This window comes from Podarcis pityusensis (genome assembly GCF_964106645.2).
Source record: "Podarcis pityusensis genome assembly, chromosome: 3".
Taxonomy (NCBI): Eukaryota; Metazoa; Chordata; class Lepidosauria; order Squamata; family Lacertidae; genus Podarcis; species Podarcis pityusensis.
This window is the reverse complement of record NC_138026.1, coordinates 32,457,480-32,478,567: the sequence shown is the minus strand read 5'-3', so window position 1 is coordinate 32,478,567 and position 21,088 is coordinate 32,457,480. Positions and strand designations below refer to the sequence as shown.

Genomic DNA, 21,088 nt, shown 5'->3' with positions numbered 1-21,088 from the left:
GGTGATTCGCCTCTCCTGGCCTTAAGGTGAGCTCTCCTCCTGAGAGAACTTAGTTCCCTCCGCCTCTCTGCCCTGAGCCTCTGCAGCTCAGGAGAGGCGGGAGGGTTACTGGACCCAGAGGCAACCTCACCTTCCCCTGACAGGGCTGGGAGAGGAGCACCTGCAGGCAATGGGTCCTCAATCACCTCCGGAGCCAGAGTGGATTCATCTGGTGTCTGCTCCTGAGGATCTGGCACAGGTGCGGGCCCTTCAGATTCAAGGCCCTGCCCCGGCTCAGCTGGCCCTGGAGGCGGGGACTCCTGTGCAGGCTGGGATTCTTCAGGTTCAGCCTCTGAATCAGATTCCCAGGCCGTCACAGTTTTAGTTTCTCTCTCCCCCCTACCCAATTGGCTTCTGTCTAAGGCAGGGTTTCCCAAACTTTGGTCTCCAGCTGTTTTTGGACTACAACTCCCATCATCCCTAGGTAGCAGGACCAGTGGTCAGGGATGGTGGGAATTGTAGTCCAAAAACAGCTGGAGACCCAAGTTTGGGAAACTCTGATATAAGGCAAGCTGTGATCCTCCAGATGTCCCTGGACTACAGCTACCTTCATTGACAATGCTGGCTGGGGCCTATAGGACATAATCTGAAGAACTTCAAGTTCTGAACCTCTGGTCTAAGGCCATGGTTGAAAATGGGTTTTTCCTGAAGGGATGTTTAAAGAAAGGAATGATAGTGGGGTGTCATTGGCCAAACCCCACTTCTCAAAGTAGCCTGCCAACAAGACAGATGGTCATAGCCAAGCATCCCCTCTAGACTGGTAACTCTGGAGCAGATTTGCCACAGGTGCTGCCAGTCACCAAGCCTTAGGTACACAGAAGCTGCCTTGCAGAGGTCGACCATTGGTCCATCTAGCTCACTGTTGTCTACATTGGCTGGCAGCATCTTTCCAAAGTTTCAGATAGGGGTCTCTAACAGGAGATACCAGGGATTGAACCTGGGGCATTCTGCATGCAAAGCAGTTGGTTTTAGATAGTAATAATAATAATAAGTTCACAAATATATGTTTTGGCTGTGTAAACTATTTTTGGAGGAGGTATGATCTATCTGAGTAATCACGGAATAATTATTCTTAATTTCCCAAAGTGGTAGTGGTGGTGGGGAAATTATACTGGGCCCACATGTTTCCTGACAAATATCTACTCTTTAATCCTAACACTGTGGGAACACCTTGTGGTTATTATTGGTGGTTTGAAAAGCACTCTGCACATATTCTGAAAATTTTTTCTTTTTTATAACTTGCCCACTCCTGGACTCATCCCTAGTACCTCAGGTTACATACGCCTCAGGTTTCATACGCTTCAGGTTACAGACTCTGCTAACCCAGAAATAGTGCTTCAGGTTAAGAACTTTGCTTCAGGATAAGAACAGAAATCGGGCTCCGGTGGCGCAGCGGCAGCAGGAGGCCCCATTAGCTAAAGTGGTGCTTCAGGTTAAGAACAGTTTCAGGTTAAGTACGGACCTCCAGAATGAATTCAGTACTTGAAACAAAACTCTTTGGGGCAGTGCCCCAGAGTGGGAGCCCTAGCACAAATTATCTTTTATTTATTTACACACTTTTCTGTTTCAGGAACTGCTCACAAGTGGATTTCCCGAATTTGTTAAAATAGTAGAAGTCGGGCCTAGAGATGGATTGCAGAATGAAAAGGTAAGTGGACAATGTGAGCTGAAGGGCTGAGTTATGCATGAAAGCCAGGAAGTTTAAAGCATGAAATGGATCTTCTGAAATACGTATGACTGAAGTGCTTCAGTGTGTGCATGAACTTTGGTTTCAAACGCACACAAACACATGTGTAGTTAATTGATTATGGAGGGCTTCTAATATCTTTCTACAGCATTTCTACAGCAGGTGGGGGGAAGCTGTAGCCAGGAGCACTGGCAGGCAGCAGGGGCCACCACAGACTTGGCTTCCCAGCACATTCATTGTTACCATGTACCTGGATGTTGCGAGGGCAGCGTGGGAACAAAGTTGGGGGCAGGGGCACTGCTGGTGTGCTCACATTGCCCTGACCTCCCCACCTCCCTGTCAAACTCATATCCCTGTAGGTGTGCCAATTTGCTTTTGCCTGAAAAAAAATAGCACCCGTCTGCAGTATCTGCCATTTTTATTTTAGAGCGTTAAAAATACCTGTTATTGTTGTTCAAAACGCTTTTGCCACATGCTACATTTTGTACCAATACCGGTCTGCCCCTTACTTTCCCACAGGCTATAGTCCCTACAGATGTCAAAATTGAATTCATCAACCGACTTTCCAAAACAGGCTTGCCTGTCATAGAAGTGACGAGCTTTGTTTCTTCGAAATGGGTACCTCAGGTAGGTAAATTGAAAAATGCATCGTACAGAAGGATCCAGCATTTTTATGCTATGTAGGTTTCCCATAGCAGGAATGTCTTTCTGAACCATCACCCCCCTACACCTTATGCCTTATACCTGCTAGTCACCTCCCACCTGACTTTGCCCTGCCTTGTCCACACTTGGCACTCAGGACAGAGGAACGTAGCAGCTGCTTTATGCCGAAGAAGAAGAAGAAGAAGAGTTTGAATTTGATATCCCGCTTTATCACTACCCGAAGGAGTCTCAAAGTGGCTAACATTCTCCTTTCCCTTCCTCCCCCACAACAAACACTCTGTGAGGTGAGTGGGGCTGAGAGACTTCAAAGAAGTGTGACTAGCCCAAGGTCACCCAGCAGCTGCATGTGGAGGAGCGGAGACGCGAACCCGGTTCACCAGATTACGAGTCCACTGCTCTTAACCGCTACACCACACTGGCTCAATTGGTCCATCATTACGTGCAGTGTAAATTAATAACACAGACTCTTCTTCGGTAAAAGAATAAAAGCTTTACTGAGTTAAAATGAACTTGTTTGCAAATAACAGCATGGTGAACAGAAGATTAAACTAGCTTCAGAGCATACACGGAGTTATTGAGTCACACATTACACATCAACAGTCTCCACTGAGCACAAGCTTCACAGAGCACAGGCTCCACCACTCACAGACACACAGACTGAGTCTGCCTGCAAGCAGATACAGTCAAACCTCATTCTGCATCTGCTTCCACTTGCGTCCACTTCGGCGAACATCCACAGCAAACCCAGAAGTACCAGAACAGGTTACTTCCAGGTTTGCTGCTTGCACATGCACAGTAGTGCTAAATCGCGCTTCAATGTGCGTCATTTTCGGCTTGCGGGCGGGCCTCCGGAATGGATCCCGTCTGCAAAACGAGGTTTGACTGTACTTATACAGAGAATGAGTCATCCTCAAGATGAGTCACAGTGATTCAGCATGCTAAATGATTCTGCAGCTTTTCAGCATTTCACAACATTTCTAGACTCCTTTACTGCTTCCGCTCTCAAATACCTTTGTCACATGACACATCAAGCTCAGTCTTGTTTACGCTGACCAGCAGTGGTCCTTTAGCATTCTACATGGGAGTGTCTCCCAGCTCTACCTGCAGTTGATGGGCATTAAACTCAGGGTCTTCTGCTGGCAAGACACCACTGTTGTCATTCCATATTTCTACGTGGAGCCTCTAGTGCTCAGTTGATGTCAAATCTGACATTTTACTATTGTAGCAACAAGGGAGCAGAGCCTGGTTTAAATCAGCTGGCCCAATGAGTTGGAATAAGAATTAAACGTTCATTCAGTGGAGGTGCAAAAGCAACCAGCCACTGTGGATATCAAATCCATCTGTCTTCAGTAAGCTTATAATAGCAAGTAATTGACCAAAGTGATCCTCAATATACCAAAAGCCTTCATTTATTTCGGACAATTTCCTGGACTGAATGGGACTTGGCAGCCCTTTCTGTATCAATAATGTTAATTGGGTGAAACAGAAATATTCCTGGTGTTGCACTCTGCTGGGAAGAGCCTAGTATTAGTAGTGTGTGTCATGCCACAGAGAGATTCTGTGTTAGTTTCCTGTCCTCACTCCTCATGAGATTAATCTATAGAGTAAATGTTGATTTTTATCATAAAGTTACCAAGCAGTGAATGGCCTTTGAGATAGGTAGGTCTGTGTCTGTTAACTATATTAGGATCCCAGAATGGGTTTGAATTTAGGTAGTTTGTTGGTGAAGATTGTGGCCTGAATTTGGTGTCTTAGTTACTTAATTGGCGCAGCTTGACAGCTGCGTCAGTCAATGCAGAGCTAAAATGCAAGCTGCACCTGTATCCCAACTCTTTCCTCACTGTGCCAAATTTGAAGAAAAAGAGACTTTAAAATTTTGTATGTAAAGCTACCAGGGCAATTTGCCTTTCAGATGGAAATGCCTACATCTGTCTTTCTAATAATGAAGGCTTTGCAGACCACCAGTTTTTCACTACACTGATGGAGCTTGAACTTTTATTACTGCAAAGGTGTCTCTGGTGTGTTGCTCCCATGAGGGATATTCTACTTACCCAAATATTCCTAAAATGGGGAAAATATATGGGAGTTCCATGAGTTCCATTTCCTGGCATACAGTTAGGTCAGTTGCTCTACTCTTAAAACTTTAATACAGAACTTGGTTTGGACCAAACAATGCCACAGTCCAAATGGGGATGACTAGCAGGCCTAAATAGTCCTGCAGAATAGAAGTTATCTACTGCTGCTTTAATAAAAAGCCCGAATAATCTTCAAAACCCAGGCACAACATGAAAGTGGGCAGGTGGGGATGGCGGTAAAACAAGTGGTTACTTTGTCCCATCTAAAAACCTAAGATACTTCTTCCTGACGTCAGATGCAGGAAGCTACAGCCGACAAGGCCAAGGAAGTCCTACTGAAAGCAGAGAATATGACAGATCCTGCCCCTTGAGCTCTTCTCCAGCCCCAGACTTCATAGCAACTAAGCAGACCTCCGAAAGCATATTAGTGATTTTAGCTGATGCCATGGTAATCTATTTTAAATTAAAAGAACTCATCTCAGTGCCCTCCTGCCTGAGATGAAAGCCACCTTAAAAGAGACAGCTGCTGCTGCTGCTGCAGACTGCGCTCTAGAGCTCAATCTCACTTTTCAGAATGGAGGCCAAGAACGGCAAATATCAGGTGAAAGTTGGAGGACCCGGAGAGTTTAAGTTGATCCAAAACATTTTGGTTTTTTTGCATTTTAGGGGGTTGAGGGAGGGAGAACAGGATCTGGAATCATTCTTGTTCACCTGGTTATTTAAACCTCTGCCGCCAGAAGATGGATAGAGTGCCGCTTGTAGAAAAAGATCCACCCCGTTAAGCCAAACCAGTGTCTACAGGGCTCTGTTGCGAAATTATAACATGATTGCACAAAGGAGGACATTCTCAGCGACTGGTTTCCTTTCATGAGGTTCCCATCCAAGTAGTTCAAGATTTATTGCCTAATACCCTGAACTGCAAACAATGGATGAAACCAATCACTGGGAAGCCTAACGGGAGGAACAGCTGGTGAAGAGCAGATCAGGCCGCTCTGGGCAGCGCAGGAGGGGCCAAGCAGCGTTGTCAGACGTTTGCAATGAGGGATCATGGGGCTGGCAAGCCCCTTGACCCCCCCAGCTATAAAGCATGATGACTCAGAACAGTTCAGGAGAAAATCTGGTCTTAGCTTGAAATCTTGGTTGTATGCGGTGCTTAAAACAGTTTTCAGCAGGCATAGGCAGACTTGGCCCTCCAGATGTTTTGGGACTACAATTCCTATCACCCCTGACCACTGGTCCTGTTTGCTAGGGATCATGGGAGTTGTAGTCCCAAAACATCTGGAGGGCCGAGTTTGCCAATGCCTGGTTTTCAGGAAGAGTTAATCAACCCCCGCAGCACACATGCAGTGGTCCCAATCAACATCACCACCCCTTCACTATTTGAAAGGGGGCGCGGGCGCAGGATTGCATACCCTCCAACATGTATAGGTCGAAAACCGGGATGCACGTTTTCCAGGCCATGCTCCTGGGTGAGTGACCCATGCAAGACCACGGCCAAAGCACTTTTTCGGGGCAAGATTGTGGTGCCCAAAATGACCACCATGCTCTTGCGTGACAAAACGGGGTGTTTTCCCGGGACAGTTGAGGGGTATGGCATTGTATTCATGCATCTCTGTCATAATGTATAGTTTGGCCCACACAAAGGAGGGAAATCTGCCAAACCTGGTGAACTGTCTTGCTATCTTATGTTCCCCACATTTTCCTAGAAGCTCACACTAAAAACTCTGTCTAGCTCACTACGCTAGAATAAATTACTCCAGCTCATGTTGTACTCCATCTTTCCCCAACCTGGTGCCCTCCAGCTGTTTTTTGACTACAGGTCCCACTTTTCCAGATCATTGGCTACACTGGCAGGGGCTGATGGGTGTTGGAGTCCACAAACATCTGGAGGGCACCAGGTCAGGGAAAGCTGAATCAGAACAGAGGACAAGGTTGTTCCTTTAAGGAATATCTACAATCTAAAGCAACCATATACCTCCCTTTTCATTCCCCCCCCCCCGATTTTTTATTTTTTGGAAATGTGTTTTTCATTTCTTCCTTTTCCTGTGAGCCCTTTTGGGTAGCAAATTTGGCCTGGGCTTTTTTGGATGTTGGGAGAGGGGATTTTATTCCCATTTCAAGCCTGAGTGTTTTGTTTGAATGGCTTAGTTGATATTTAGATTACATTCTGTTTATATGCCATGGCCATGTTAACTTGGAGATGGAGTTCAAAATTCTTAGCGCACTTTATTTTCTCTGGTCCTGAGAATAGATTGACTAGTTATGTTTCCATCTCCTTTCTGTCTGTCTGCCTTGCATTTTAAAGCCCTTTTACCATTTCCCTGCTAATGTTTTGTTTGGCAGAGACCTTCTGACTAGAAAAAGCCAGAAGAAGTAGAAAAAAAAAGTTCTGCAGTAGCAAAGGTGCCATCTAAAACAGGATCCCACACCTATAGTCGAAATCGCCAAGAATGATAAAGGGCTGCCATTGAAAGGCTTATTGCTTAAGTATCCTGTTGCACTTTGAAAGTTAATTGCCTAAATGTTAAAAGTACATGTTAAAGTAAGAGTCTGCTTACAAGGAAAATATTGAGGGGACAAATACATTATATAAACCTTATTTGCAATGATTAAGTTTCATGGAGCTTAAATTGCACCTTCACTTTAGCCTGTTAATTGTATTTTCAGTTATGCTGTAAAAAATGCAGGATTTTGTCACATTGGTGTACCATTACATTAATGGTTTCAAAGGTTTTCCTTATTTGGTTTCCTTAGCCTAGGAAGTGTGGGCAACGTTCTTTGTTTAATTAAGGGATTAAAGGTTTGGGAAGCAGAAGTCAGGGTTCATTTCTGTGATTATTTACTTACCCCACTTCGGTCCTGCTTTCTTAGAATGCAAGTAGATACCCTGCCAGGTAGCAATAATATAATACCAATCCTATAAAGCGTTAGAAATATTTAAAACAACAGGAACAGTGCAATCCTATACACGGCTACTCAGAAGCAAGCTCCGTTGAATCCGGTACAACTAAGGCTATGTATATAAGATGCCTTCAAAACACACTTTAAGCACATTCCCCTCCACCACCCTCAAAGAATTCTGGGCATTGTGGTTTGTTAAGGGTTGCTGGGACTTGTAACTCTGTGAGGGATGAACTACAGTGCCCAGAATTCTCGGAGGGTCGGAATGTGCTTTATAGTGTGTTTGCAGCCCTGCTTTCAAATAAGTGCACATAGGGTTTTAGCCTGGAAATATTAGGTCACAAGGGTTCTGTAGGCTGGAGAGGGGAAAAAAACAGGAATGAGAAATCACCTAGTGCCACAGGGATAAAATGTGAAGGTTTTTATGCAACGTAAAAGCAGTTATTGAGTTGAATCCAGGACCCCCCCCCCCATGATTGAAAATCTACTCATGGGATGCTCCACTGAAGGAGGGGGGCAGGTGTATGTGTGTGTATTTAAAAATTGGGGTTTTCTACAGAAATGGTAAATCCAGATTAAATAGGACATAATATGGGGTGGCATTTTGATGAGGATGATGTCATGAGCCTTTTAAAATGCCACATTTATTCACCTCCCTACAAGGACGAAACTGCAAAGGGATCAGCTTATCTGAGCACACAATACGCTGCTGTGTAGAAGTGCCCAAAGTCTCTTAACAATGAAGTAATAATAATAATAATAATAATAAAATTAGCATGCATAATCTTTCCTCGCCCATGGCTTTGAAATACACACAAAAAAAGACGAGATGAGGCCATTAAATAAGCTATTTTATTCCTTTAAAAAAACTTCTTTAAAAAATTAAAAAATGCTATTGTTTTCATGCTAAACATAGGTACCCAGAGATCCAAACAATCCAGTCCTTTGCATAAAGCAGCCTTTCTCAACCTGTGGGTCCCCAGATGTTGTTGAACTACAACTCCCATCACCCCTAGTTAGCAAGGCCAGAGCTCAAGGATGATGGGAGTTGTAGTCCAACAACACCTGCGGACCCACAGGTTGAGAACTGCTGGCATAAAGGGAAGGGGCAAAATTGGACATGGAAGTTCAGTCCATTTTGGTGCAAAGATCACTTCTATGTGACTTCTTGTGAAATGAACAAAGTTTTACTTTATTGATATTTAATTGTGTTCAGTCCTGTGTTTCTACATCATTTTTTAAAAACCCCCCGGTTCAGTTACCTGGTCAGTAACCAATGAATAAGTACCTGATACTGTCATATGACTTTAAGAAACTAAAGCTACATTTTGTCTTTTAAGATGGCTGATCACACAGAAGTCATGAGAGGAATAGAATGCTATCCTGGAGTCCGTTATCCAGTCCTTACCCCTAATCTTCAAGGCTTCCATTCTGCTGTACGTATACTGCATGGTTTTATCTTTCAGTGAAGCTCCAGGGTCTTAAACATATTTAGCTATTTTTATCAGAGGTCAAGATTGCATGATCTAACCCTATCCGTGGCATAAATCAGGCTTCAAGAGGTCTGGAGGGTTGCCAACATTAGAGCAGGCCTTCTCTGTGGTGGCTCCCTGCTTGTGGAATGCTCTCCCCAGGGAAGCTCACCTGGTGCCTTCATTTAGGTGCCAGGCAAAAACTTTTCTCTGTAACAGGCCTTCAACCTGATAGAACATTCTGTGCCCTTTAAAAAGTGTTTGTGGGAGTGGGGGGTTATTGGTTTGCTTTTCTTCTTGGTTTATTATATATTTTGTGTTCTCATTTTGCATTTTTATGTTGTGGACTGCCCTATGATCTTCAAATGAAGGGCAGTATACAAATTGAAGAAACAAACAAAGAGAAATTAATAAGCACAATCAGAAATCTATGCTAAATTTCACATGAACAACTTCAACTCAGTACATAACAACTTTTGCTGGATAACAAGGGGGGTCTGCAACAAATTGTGGCTGTGTTGAGTGCTGCTGTTCAGGATTCCAGCAACTCAATTGCACACATCCCTTTCCATTTCTTTGCTACCAGCAATGCATGGTCTCTGAACACATTCAGTCCTCATTGGGCAGTTTTTGGAGTCCCTTTCCTAAAAACAGATTTGTAGCTCTTCAGGGTTTCTTCAATCCTATTTGTGGATGTTGTGCCTTTGTCTATATCTGTGTGATCCTGAAACAAAAGGTGAGGAAGAAATTAGTTTCAGTTTGCATTCAAATACTAATCTTTCTAATTCGCTCTTCTTACAACAACATGTGAGCTGAAACAGCTGCTTGTCAAAGTTTGCACTTCCCTGAATTTTGAGGTGCAGTTCTGCAACTGAAGAATTGTTTAAGAATGCATAAAATAGAGGGGACGTGTGCATATATTAGTAAAAAATATATATGCATAAATGCATTGTAATTGGAGCAGGCATAGGCAAACTCGGTTCTCCAGATGTTTTTGGCCTACAACTCCCATCATCCCTAGCTAACAGGACCAGTGGTCAGGGATGATGGGAATTGTAGTCTCAAAACATCTGGAGGGCCGAGTTTGCTGATGCCTCTATTAGAGGGAATGGCTTATAAAATTACATATATTGGGCAAAATTGCATACAAAAATGTGTAAATCAGGAGAAATGCACAATAAAATGCTGACAAATTCTAATGAGGACAACATGGAAACTGATGTGGAAATGTGGAACTTATTTGGAGACTGGTCAAATGAGAAACTGAGATAAAATGAAATTGACAGAATCGCCCACCCCTGGTGTGGGACGACTTGAATTGGTAATAGAGGGAATGATGTCAACTACACATTTTCTAAGTTGACATTATGGTTTCTGGTGTCTTCTTAAAAATGAAATGCCAAAAAACAATCTGTTACACCTCATCTTTGCTTTCCACCTGCATTTGACAGCTTTCTGTGATCTAGGCACAGGTAGGAGTGTTTACAAAAAACAGGACCGTCTTATTTCTAGAATTCTGCTTTAGTAGGGTTGCCATACATCCAGACATAGCTGGTATTCTGGATATATGGCAGCCCCTGCCAGTAGTGTAGATTTTGGCAATTTTCATTAGCAAAACTACAAAAGCTCAACAACTTTTGTGTCCAGATTTTCACTTTTTGAAATACGGCAACCCTAGCTTTAGAGGAGAAAAGAGATTTAATTTACATAAACAGTTAAGGCTTTTCTGTGAGCCCCGTAGTGACTGTGCAAAGTGCATGGCCTTCTGCCTCAAAACCTTCACTTGCTTCCATGTGGGAAACTCATCATCTAGAGGACTCCCATTTATTTCAATGACACAGGTTTGCTCGAAAGGACATTTAGATAATTTTAGGGCCGGTGCCTCACTTGTGCTTTCGTAACTCATTTTAAACATGTGGAGAAAGAGGCTTTCTGTAAAGCAAAATCAGTGTTGCTTCCTGGAGTGATCATTAGGATAATAGCGTCATGAACCAACAGAGGCAATGAGTTTAGTTTATTACAGCCGCAGTGCAAATGCACGTTTCCAGGAGAGTAAATCCCATGCAACACAGTGGGACTTGCTTTGAAGTAAACAAACAAGTATGGCGTGACACCAGTTGAAGTCATTTTCCATTTAAATCAATGGGAATGATTTCTTCTGGACCAACCTTTGTTAGCTAATGCTTCAGATAGTAGGCTTACTGCTAAACATAGCATGCACAAAGAAAGAAAGATGTAAAGTTATTTACTGGGGAAGGGGGAATAAACAAAGCCCAACCACATTTGTTCTGTTTTTTGGTCCTGTTTGATTTTTAGATTGCTGCCGGTGCAACAGAAGTGTCCGTCTTTGGTGCAGCTTCTGAGTCTTTCAGCAAAATGAATATTAACTGCAGCATTAACGAAAGCATGGAAAGATTTGAAGACGTCGTGAAGTCTGCCAGGAAGATGGACATTCCAGTGCGAGGGTAAAATGAAAAAGGCCACGTTTAACCAAGCTAGCAAATTTGTGAAAGCTGCCTATAAGTTCATGATGTTGAGAAGCTTTTTTTTAGAAACAGAAATGGACTGTGGCGCGTATGATGGGGGGAACAGAGGAAGGACTCGCTTGCTGTGTTCAATTCAGGAGTGGCCTGGGGGGTGGCTAGGCCACAGCTGGACTGGCACACAGCTGGTAGAGCCAAATGGGCTTTGCTGGTATGCCTGCACAGCCCTGATCTCGCCACCTGTAATCACACCATCCAGATCAGAGGCAGATTTAGGTCCGGTTCACCTGAGCTGAAGGGGCACTTTGCCTTTCCCCCTCATTCCCAAGTAAGCCAAGTAAGCGCTGGGCTTAGAGAAGGAGCCTTGAGGGCTCTGACTGGGTCCTAGAGTCCTCAACGCTCCTTCCCAAAGCCTAGTTGGCACTTGCCCAGCTTTGGGAAAGAGGCAGGAGGGCTCTCTCTCTGTGTGTCAAATTTTGGCCTTGGAGACTTATAACCAAGGTTGGGGCCCATCCAGATAAGCCCCTGTAGTGCTGCTGCTGTGGGGTGTGTGTTCTTCCGTGGCACAGCCCCACCACACTGTCGTTCCGGGGTTTACTTCCATAGCCTCAAAAAGTGTGTGTTTAGGACTGTAGCTCCAGTTATTTCACTTTGCCACCCAACCTCTCTATGCAACCAATTCAAGTTACAAGAAAGGAGATTCCGACTAAATATCAGGAAGAGTTTTCTGGCAGTAAGAGCTGTCCGACAGTGGAACTGACTCCCTCAGAAGGTCATGGACCTTGGATACTTTAGCTGAGATTCCTGCATTGCAGGGGGTTGTACTAGATGACCCTTGGGGTCCCCTCCAACTCTACAATTCTATGATTCTATGAAATGCCCAAGCTTTGTTGCCCCAACAGTATTTTTTGGAAAATTGTTTCAGATGTGGAAGAGGAAGGGGGTGAGGGCTATTGTCACCCCCTCTTTATTGTGTTCGTAAGCTGTTGCCAATAGGTGGAATAAGTGAAGGGAAAGGGAATGAGGGCAGAGGCCTTCGTCCTTTTAATTTGTGTTCCGCAGCAACATGAAAGGGAAAAAGCTTTGCCGCTGCTGTCATAAGAAATGCCCGGTGGCGTTCCCATTTGCCACGTAACGGCCCATTGGGAGCGATGCAAAAAAGAAAAAGAAAAAAAAAGAGCTACTTTCAGAAATAATTTTAAAGGTTTCAGTTTTGGTTTTCTGTTTTCACTGGCAACCTGATGTGTATGTAGTAAGCGTAAATCAACGGCAGTGGGTGAAATTAATGGAAAATGTACTTGAAAACTTTGCTGAGAACTTAAGCTTCACTCTGTTGTTGTGTTGCTACAGCTGGAGCAGCATTTACTAAATCATCACAGAAAGCGCTCTATGTTGCCCGCTGTCGCACTAAAATATTTAAGTATTTACTGGAAGAATTCAAGGGCTCATTTTAAAAAGAAAGGAAGCAAGCCGGTATGTTCCCTTAGTACTTTTACTGATTAGTTTTCTAATTAAGTAATTATCAAATACCTTCACTAATACCTTAATTCTATTAATTCCACGAATAAATTTTTATGTATACAGACTCCATGATTTTACAGGGACACATCCAATGAAGTTGATTAGAAGTAGATTCAAGAAGTAGAACAGGCACTCCCCCAAGGCCCTGGTGAGGGAATCGCGACATTGGCGTCCTGTCCTGGTGGTTTTGCCTACCTCATAGCAGTCGTCACAACTGGTTGGGCATTGTGGCAATCCTTGTCTTGGATGGAGGGGAGGTTGTAGTCTCTGCCTGGCCCTCCAAGTGTTGGGGTATCCCGTTAAAGGGGTGCGGGGGTGTGTGTTGCCATGTCCTCATGCCCAGCTGGGAACCAGGGCCAATGACACTCCCCCAGACGGTGGTCCCTGCAGGCATCACCCTATTTGATGTAAGTCTTAGGAACCCCCCGCCCAGATTGACCTATGTGTCACTTCCGGCAGGCAGGCCGGTAGTGTTTTGATTGCCCCATGCCCAAGCCAAACCTCTTTCATCTGTATCCAAGAAAGTTGTGGCCTGTTTCGATCCCCAAACCAGTCTCCATGTTACTTTAATTCTCTGTGGCGTTGGGGACTGGGGAGCACAATACCTGGACCTGTAGTGCAGATTTAATGGACAGTATTCACTGCAGCAAGAAATTGTGGTGACCAATAGCTTAGATAGCTTAGAAACAGGAACGAGGAAACTGTGGTCCTCAAGATGTTGTTGAGACTACAGTCACATCCAGTTAAAGCACTCTTATATCACTTTTACAGTCACTTTTACAAAGAATCTTGGGGAACTGTAGCTCGGTGGGGGGGTCTCCAAACAACAAACTCCAAACAACAAACTACAGTTCCCAGGATTCTTTGGGGGATGCCATGACTGTTAAAGTGACGTGATAGTGCTATAAATTTCTGGTGTAGATGTCTGGTCTACAACTCCCATTATCCTTGGCCATTGATTCTGCCGGCTGCGGCTGATGGCAATTGGAATCATCTGGAGGAACAGCAGCTGGTTTCTTCCCTTAAAATGTGTTTTAGGAAAATCATAGAAAATAGATCTATCAACAGCTATTGTTTGCCATTGTTATATGGAGCCTCTACATTCAAAGGCATTATGCCTCCATGGTTATACCCATTGCCCAGGAGGTGCACCAGCAGGAGATGGCTGTTGCCTTCATGCCCTGCTTCTGATAGCTCAGTTGGTTAGAGTGTGGTGCTAATAACACCAAGGTTGCAGATTCGATCCCTGCATGGGACAACTTCATATTCCTGCATTGCAGAGGGTTGGGCTAAATGACCCATAGGATCCCTTCCAACTCGAGAATTATATGAATGTTCTATGAATGAACTTCATAAAAAGACACTAATTGGCTATTGTGAGCTGTGATTCAGAGGGGCTGTTCTCTACGTTATTAACATTTGGGAACATTCCATCAGATACTTCTAATAGCATCTATTAGATGACAATAGATGCTGTTAGAAGAATCTGATGAGTGTAGTTGCTCCTATTTTACACATTAAATTGCATTTAAGTCTCTCAGTTTGAGATATTGCTGTTCAGAGGTGTAATTCAGAATGTGCACAAAAACCCAAGTATACTGTTGGATTCATTAAATACCAACCAGGGTCATTCCCCGTAGAAGACTGCATGTTATTGGAGTCAGTCGCTTATGAGTATTATTATTATTATTATTAGGAAATGCGAATGTAATAAATAGAGAAAAGGTTAAGTAAATATATTGCAGTTAGGCAGGGGCCGGGACGGTGCAGGTGGATAAAATGTTATAGTTTGGTAAATTCAATTGCCTGCTTAGCCAGGAAACTCCCTGGGTGGTCTTGGCAAGTAACTGCATCTCTCTGTCTAATCTGTTTCACTCGCAGCATGATGAAGGGGAAATGGCTTAAGAATTGTAAAGCACAATTTCTGGTTTTTGTAAATACATTTACTGATTGCTAGGATGCTTTCCATAGCTCCTTGATGGTTCCCACCCCACTCCTTCGGGTTCATGAGATTCACTTCCTGTCTGTTTAGAGTAGAGCACTGAAAAGCTGTTTGGGGACAGATGCCTTAGAGCTGGTTATTCCCTACTGAAGCTGACCTGCTTTAGAACAAAGGCTGGAAGAGTTTTTCTAGATAAGATGCTCATAATATGAAAATGGAGCATATTTCAGAGCTCAGGTTATCCCGGCCAGATAAAGGATGATACTTCTGGGATGCCTATGACGAGTTGCTGGTTTCTGATCCAACCGTCCAGTAGAAAGCCTGCAATAAATCATCATCATCATCATAGGACTGCATTCCAGCAGTGGCTGAAGCCAGAGGCAAAATTGGGTGAAGCAACAAATGTAAACTTTACTTTTGTGTAGTAGGCTAGTTTCAACACACCCTCATAGCCTCTCTGAATCCTCCACCCAAGCAAACAACAAACTCAGAGTGCAGCCAGGCAAAAACACTTGGGGAGGGGTGTCAATGGCCAGGGATTATGGGACTTTTAGTCCAACAAAATCTGGACTCCTGCATGTCCCCCTTCCCTGTTTGAGATGACTGGGCCAAGATTCAGTTTTAAGAGTCTTTTATACTTACATTGACTTTGAAACGCTGCTTTGTAATGCAAGTTCCGATGTCTTTTAAAACCAGCTGGCTCTTGTTGTTAAAAACAGATATGTAACTGTAGCTGAAGATTTAAGAAATCTGCTTGATATTTTTAATTGCTATTTATCTATCTTGGAATGAACAAGGAAGCCCCGTGCTCACTGGAACATGAGATTTTCTTGTTGAGTTATTAAGAGTGCAATCCTCTAGGATTTGGATTTGGAAGATCTTGAGGCTTCCCAGCTCAGTTGGGGGAAGCCCCTTAATCCCAACATAGCTGGAGATAGCTCTGCCAATGAAACCTATGCCAGTGAAACCTATACCAGCAGCATAAGTCCTCAAAAGCGATGTGGCATGGAGAGGCAAGAAGAGATACATACCTATTCCAAACTCTCTTTAAGTTGACCATGTGACCCAGGGCCAAGACCATGTGACTCAGGCCCACAGCTAGCAGCCCTGCTTGTAACTTGGGGTGTAGTTTTAATTTCTATGGTACTTTCTTCTATCTCTGCCATTCTTCATTTTCTTTTGTCTTCCCCACATTTCTTCTTTCTGACAAACAAAACAAAACAAAACAAAACAAAACAAAACAAAACAAAACAAAACAAAACAAAACAAAACAAAACAAAACAAAACCCTAAAGTAAAAAGAAAACTGTGTTGCCATTAGTGTAACCTACCTTAGGTCAAGATTCACATCCACATCATACATTGGTCATTTAAAATACATTTAAGGCACATGGCTTCTCCCAAAGAATCATGGAGAATGAAGCTGTCTTAGGGTGCTGAGAATTGTAGCTCTGACAGGGGTACACTACAGTTCCCAGGATTCTTTTTGGGGGTGAGCGATGACTTTTAAATGTCCTTTAAATGGATGGTGTGGATGTTAACAAGAATTGATCCACCTGCGGTTCACACCAATGATTTTACTTCATTTACTTACAGTAAAATTCAATTCACGCTCCCTGAATTTCTAGAATTCACTGTGGCATGAAATGGAATGGAATCCAATGAAAATATGTAACATCAAGTCTGCCTAAAGGAAACCAAAGTTATTTGCATCTCTTTAGCAACTGTTAGGTATTTTTGGGTCAAATAAATGGTTACTCATAATGGCTGCAATCCAGCACACATTCACCAATGCTTGAAGGCCAGTGAAATCCAAAGGATTTAAGAGCCTCTTTAAATATTTTGTTGAAGTCAGTAATATCTCACATTTGTTGCCGCTGATTGAAGAGGTAGAGCAAAAAAAGCAGTAGGCAGGCTTACTTTTTTTAAAAAATACTTAACCACTTATTCATCTAGATAGATTTCAGGATGGTGCACAATAATAATAATGTTAACATAACAATAAAAGCAAAATGTAACCCATCATAAGACATTAGAAATAAAAAAACAGCATCTTATTGTCAATTGTGATAATAGGATGCTGGACTAGGTGGACAATTGGCCCAATACAGCAAGCTTTTCTTGTGTTTTTATGTTCTTCTTATTTCATTATTAATAATGGTAATCTATGAGCTGATTAGGGATGTGGGTGGCGCTGTGGGTTAAACCACAGAGCCTAGGACTTGCCGATCAGAAGGTTGGCGGTTCGAATCCCCGTGACGGGGTGAGCTCCTGTTGCTCAGTCTCTGCTCCTGCCAACCTAGCAGTTCGAAAGCACGTCAAAGTGCAAGTAGATAAATAGGTACTGCTCCGGCGGGAAGGTAAACGGCGTTTCCGTGCACTGCTGTGGTTCGCCAGAAGCGGCTTAGTCATGCTGGCCACATGACCCGGAAGCTGTACACTGGCTCCCTCGGCCAATAAAGCAAGATGAGTGCTGCAACCCCAGAGTCGGCCACGACTGGACCTAATGGTCAGGGGTCCCTTTACCTTTACCTTTACCTTTATGTGCTGAGTACTATGTGCAAAGAACAGATTTGAAACGGACTCTTGGCAATCCAAAGTCCTTGATTTTGACTTTGATTAGGAGAGTTTGCCTGAGCATTCTAGCCCTTTACAAGTCACATTTCTCTCTTCCCAATTCTCATCATTTTTAGCAACCATTTGGCTGCTTTTTAAAATATGGCTTCCTCCGTGGATACGTCAACTGCTATATTTAAGAATTTGCTTTGGGGATAGATCCCCTGTTCTTCTGACATGAACTTCCAATGCAATTGAATCACCCTGCAATGAACAGTGTAAATTACATGCAAACATGCAATGTAATAATAAACAGGAAGCAGGCAGCATCTGTGTCTATGGCAAGAGTCTCAGAGGGCTCTTTGCATTCAGCTGTGCTAGCAGCTCTCTCTCTCTCTCTCTCTCTCTCTCTCTCTGTGTGTGTGTGTGTGTGTGTGTATGGTTTTGTAACCATCTCCGACAGATTCCTACAAGAGGCTGGCTCCTGTGCAGAGCTGAGTTTCTGCTTGGATTGATTGCGCTTTTGCCGAATGCTGATGGTGATAAATTGTACAGCTACCCTCAGCTGCATGCATCCTCCGTACAAGTTCTCCTTCCAAGTCCCACATCACAATAAAAGCATCATTTTCTGTCCCAGTTGTTTCCGAATGAAGAAGACTAGCAACAGCTTCATTTCCCTTCCCTTCAGGGCATCTGAGATCATCCTTTAAAATGCTGAAGACCTTTACATTTGCCAATTAATGCACAAATTTAGCCGACGCGCACTTTGATACTGGAGGAAGGAGGAAAGGGCTTGCTTGTATTATCAAAGGGAGTTTTATCTAGTTTCATCTCATCCTTTTTACGGAAGGCAAAATGGACACAGTTAATACAGATGCTAGCAAGATGTTGTCCAAGATCGTTTGTAAGTTAGCTCTTCATTATGCCCTGCATTTCTACTGTAGTCGAGAAAAGAATACTGTTGGTGCATTATAACACATGTCAGGACTTTCTGTGAGATCCAAAAATAAGTTTTCAATGTGGGGGTGATTTCCCATGTGGGGAAAGGCTGTTCTGATTGTTGCCTTCCATTCTTGTAAACTTGGGATCCTTTCCAACTGTACAGTTCTATGATTCTAAAGTGACAAAATATTTTGGCTTGGCCTTGCAGACTCAAGATATAACTGTTCAATGGGTAGGAGGGAATGGGGGAAGTGGGGAGGCGAATAACTGATACGTCTTAACAGTCCTACATTATGATGACACCACGCTTACAAATTCCTTCCTCATCATTCATATGAGGAATATAGTGCCTTCGCTGTATTGCTTTTGGCACCTGCGAAAAACATTTTAATTTTGCAAGGATAAGTCTTTTTTAAAATGGCTGAATTCTTTTTATATTTTTTCATGTAACTTGTTTTCAGTGTTTGTTTTTAAGTAGTATTTTTGTTAAATGAAAAGAAAGGCCCAAACTGGGTACTTTTTCTGCTGCTTCCCCATTTGCCTTAAAAAGTTGGTTTGGTGAGTTGCGGAACCTTCCAGAACAACTTGGGGGTGGTAATGCTGGGGTCTGCGAGGGGATGGGAGAATCAGTGTGTGGGGTGGGGAATTCCCGCCTTCAGCAGCAGCCTCTATGAGGTCACATCCAAGTCATACATTTAAAACGCTCTTTATGCCACTTAAAAGTCATAGCTGTTCATATGAACTGTAATTTGTTTAGGGTACTGTCTTTGCAGGCCTACAGTTCCCAGCATTCCTAAAAAGAAACTAGAAATCCCAGGATTCTCCATGATCATTAGAGTGATACAAGAGTGCTTTAAATGGAAGGGCAAGTCTGGATCTAATCCCTATTCTACATTTTTATAAAAAAACACAAAGCCCCCAACAACGTTAATAGTTACAGATCTGACCAGTACCGAGCTAATTTAAGTGAGGAAAAGTCAGCAGCAAATATAGGAGGTGTTAAGTTGTGGGTGAACATATCAGACGACACAGCGATTCTTCAAACAGCTCTTGTTTATTCACAGGCCAGAACAGAACTGAACTGAAGGGTTCAGCCAGCCTGCTTATATAGAGCTCCACTACAATGCAACAGTAACCGCTTTCTGTAACTATCCAGTCACTGAACGTCACTTTCAATCCCTTATTTGCATATGTGGACCTGAGTGAAAACTATCTACAGTATCCCCATGGTGGCCCAGGGTGAGAACTTCAGTACATAACAGGAGGGACGTATGTTTAAGAGGCTCACAATTGCAGTAAGAGGCGCAGTTGTGAAGAGACACTTATTAGCCCATTTTGGGCGATTAATTTACTTACATGCAGTGAAACCTTCCCTTGCTGACACATCACCTTTGGCCAGTTTACAGCCCTCTGTAAATTTGCAGGTAACGGTCTGAAGCAGGGAATCTCCTCTAGTCATGGAGACTATCAATGTGGTTTTGAACCCTGCAATGGAGAAATCTATGGAGAAAATGGAAAGTGAAACTTGGGGTGGAGTTACTAAGAATTAATATGTGCCTCTGTTTCCATGGGAGATAGCTGGGAATGTCCATGTGTGAGAATCTTTCAAATGCTCACTGCTGGAGTGTGGCCCCCAGCAGCTTCTCAGTAGGACAATGTGGCTCTTGGTGTGAAAAAGGTTTTAATGTCTAAAGTTTACTGCTTGTAACTTGGTCGAAATTATCATGTTCTTGATTGTGCCCAATATTCTTGTGCTAGAATGCTCAGTTAAAACTTGTTTTTTTAAAGGATTCTCCTATTGCGTGTTCAGACCTTTAAACCTTTCCCTTAAATAAATTCAGACAAGACTCAAATTTTGGTTTGGTTTTTGGCAGAATATAGGCCACAACTTTATTGATTACAGCACGTGAGTGGTTGCATAGGCTCTGGTTTGACTAGCTCCTTACACCGTTGCAGGTAGCGCTGACCCAGGACACAAGCATAGGTCAGCCTAGGGTGAACACTGGGATAGGTGGAAAGCTGGGAACAGGCTATGTCCATCACCCAGATGTCCCCCTGGATTCAGGCAAGGGCACAACCCCCTCACAGGGTTGACCAAACCATTGAGTCCCTGGATTCCTTTAACGGAATACCCTTCACATAGGGATGGCGAGAGCGTTCCTCCATCCCTATCACCTAAACCAGAGCCTATCCGCAACCTTACAAGTTGTGACGATTTGCTACGTGGCAGGTGAAACCCAAATGGCAACAGCCAATCAGCCAAGTGGGGAAAATTCCTGCCGTGCCCCCATCCCAGACGACACACGACGGCATAGCAAGGTCAAGCGCAAAGCCCTAAAAGTAGGGAGAGGTGGGCAGGTGTTCCGATGCACGCACTGAAAGGGGAAGCTCTGGGTCACGTGCATAGGTATATATAGGTCCCTTATCCACTTAGCCTGCGTCCCATTGGCCTGTTTAAACCCTGCATCAAGGGACCTACCAATTGGGTGTTGTGGCTATCCAGTCATCCCCACCCACCCACAACACAGGGTTTGGTTGCCAGGTCTCACTGCAACACATGCCCTCTTTAAGTAAGGGAGGACCTGATTTCTTCCTGGCTTAATTGTTCATCCTAGTATTTGAACAATGTTTCTGGTGGGGCACCGATGTGTGCATATTACCAATGCGTCTGTATTCTTTTTTCATTTAGGTATGTGTCTTGTGCGTTGGGATGCCCTTACGAAGGAAATATTGAGCCAGCGAAAGTTGCAGAAGTAAGACACTTAAAAACAAAAACAAACAGCCCAGAAATCTTTACTTCCCTGGGGA

The 21,088-nt window shown here is 43.5% G+C and overlaps 1 protein-coding gene across 1 annotated transcript in view; it reads left to right on the top strand.

Moving 5' to 3' along the window:
• HMGCLL1 (3-hydroxy-3-methylglutaryl-CoA lyase like 1) overlaps positions 1 to 21,088 on the top strand; it is a 58,218-nt gene that overhangs the window by 8,287 nt on the left and 28,843 nt on the right. Inside the window, exons 2-6 of the mRNA XM_080998767.1 lie at positions 1,610 to 1,687; positions 2,246 to 2,353; positions 8,706 to 8,801; positions 11,154 to 11,302; positions 20,970 to 21,033. Coding sequence (XP_080854893.1) covers positions 1,610 to 1,687; positions 2,246 to 2,353; positions 8,706 to 8,801; positions 11,154 to 11,302; positions 20,970 to 21,033 — 495 coding nt within the window. The remainder of the gene's footprint in view (positions 1 to 1,609; positions 1,688 to 2,245; positions 2,354 to 8,705; positions 8,802 to 11,153; positions 11,303 to 20,969; positions 21,034 to 21,088) is intronic.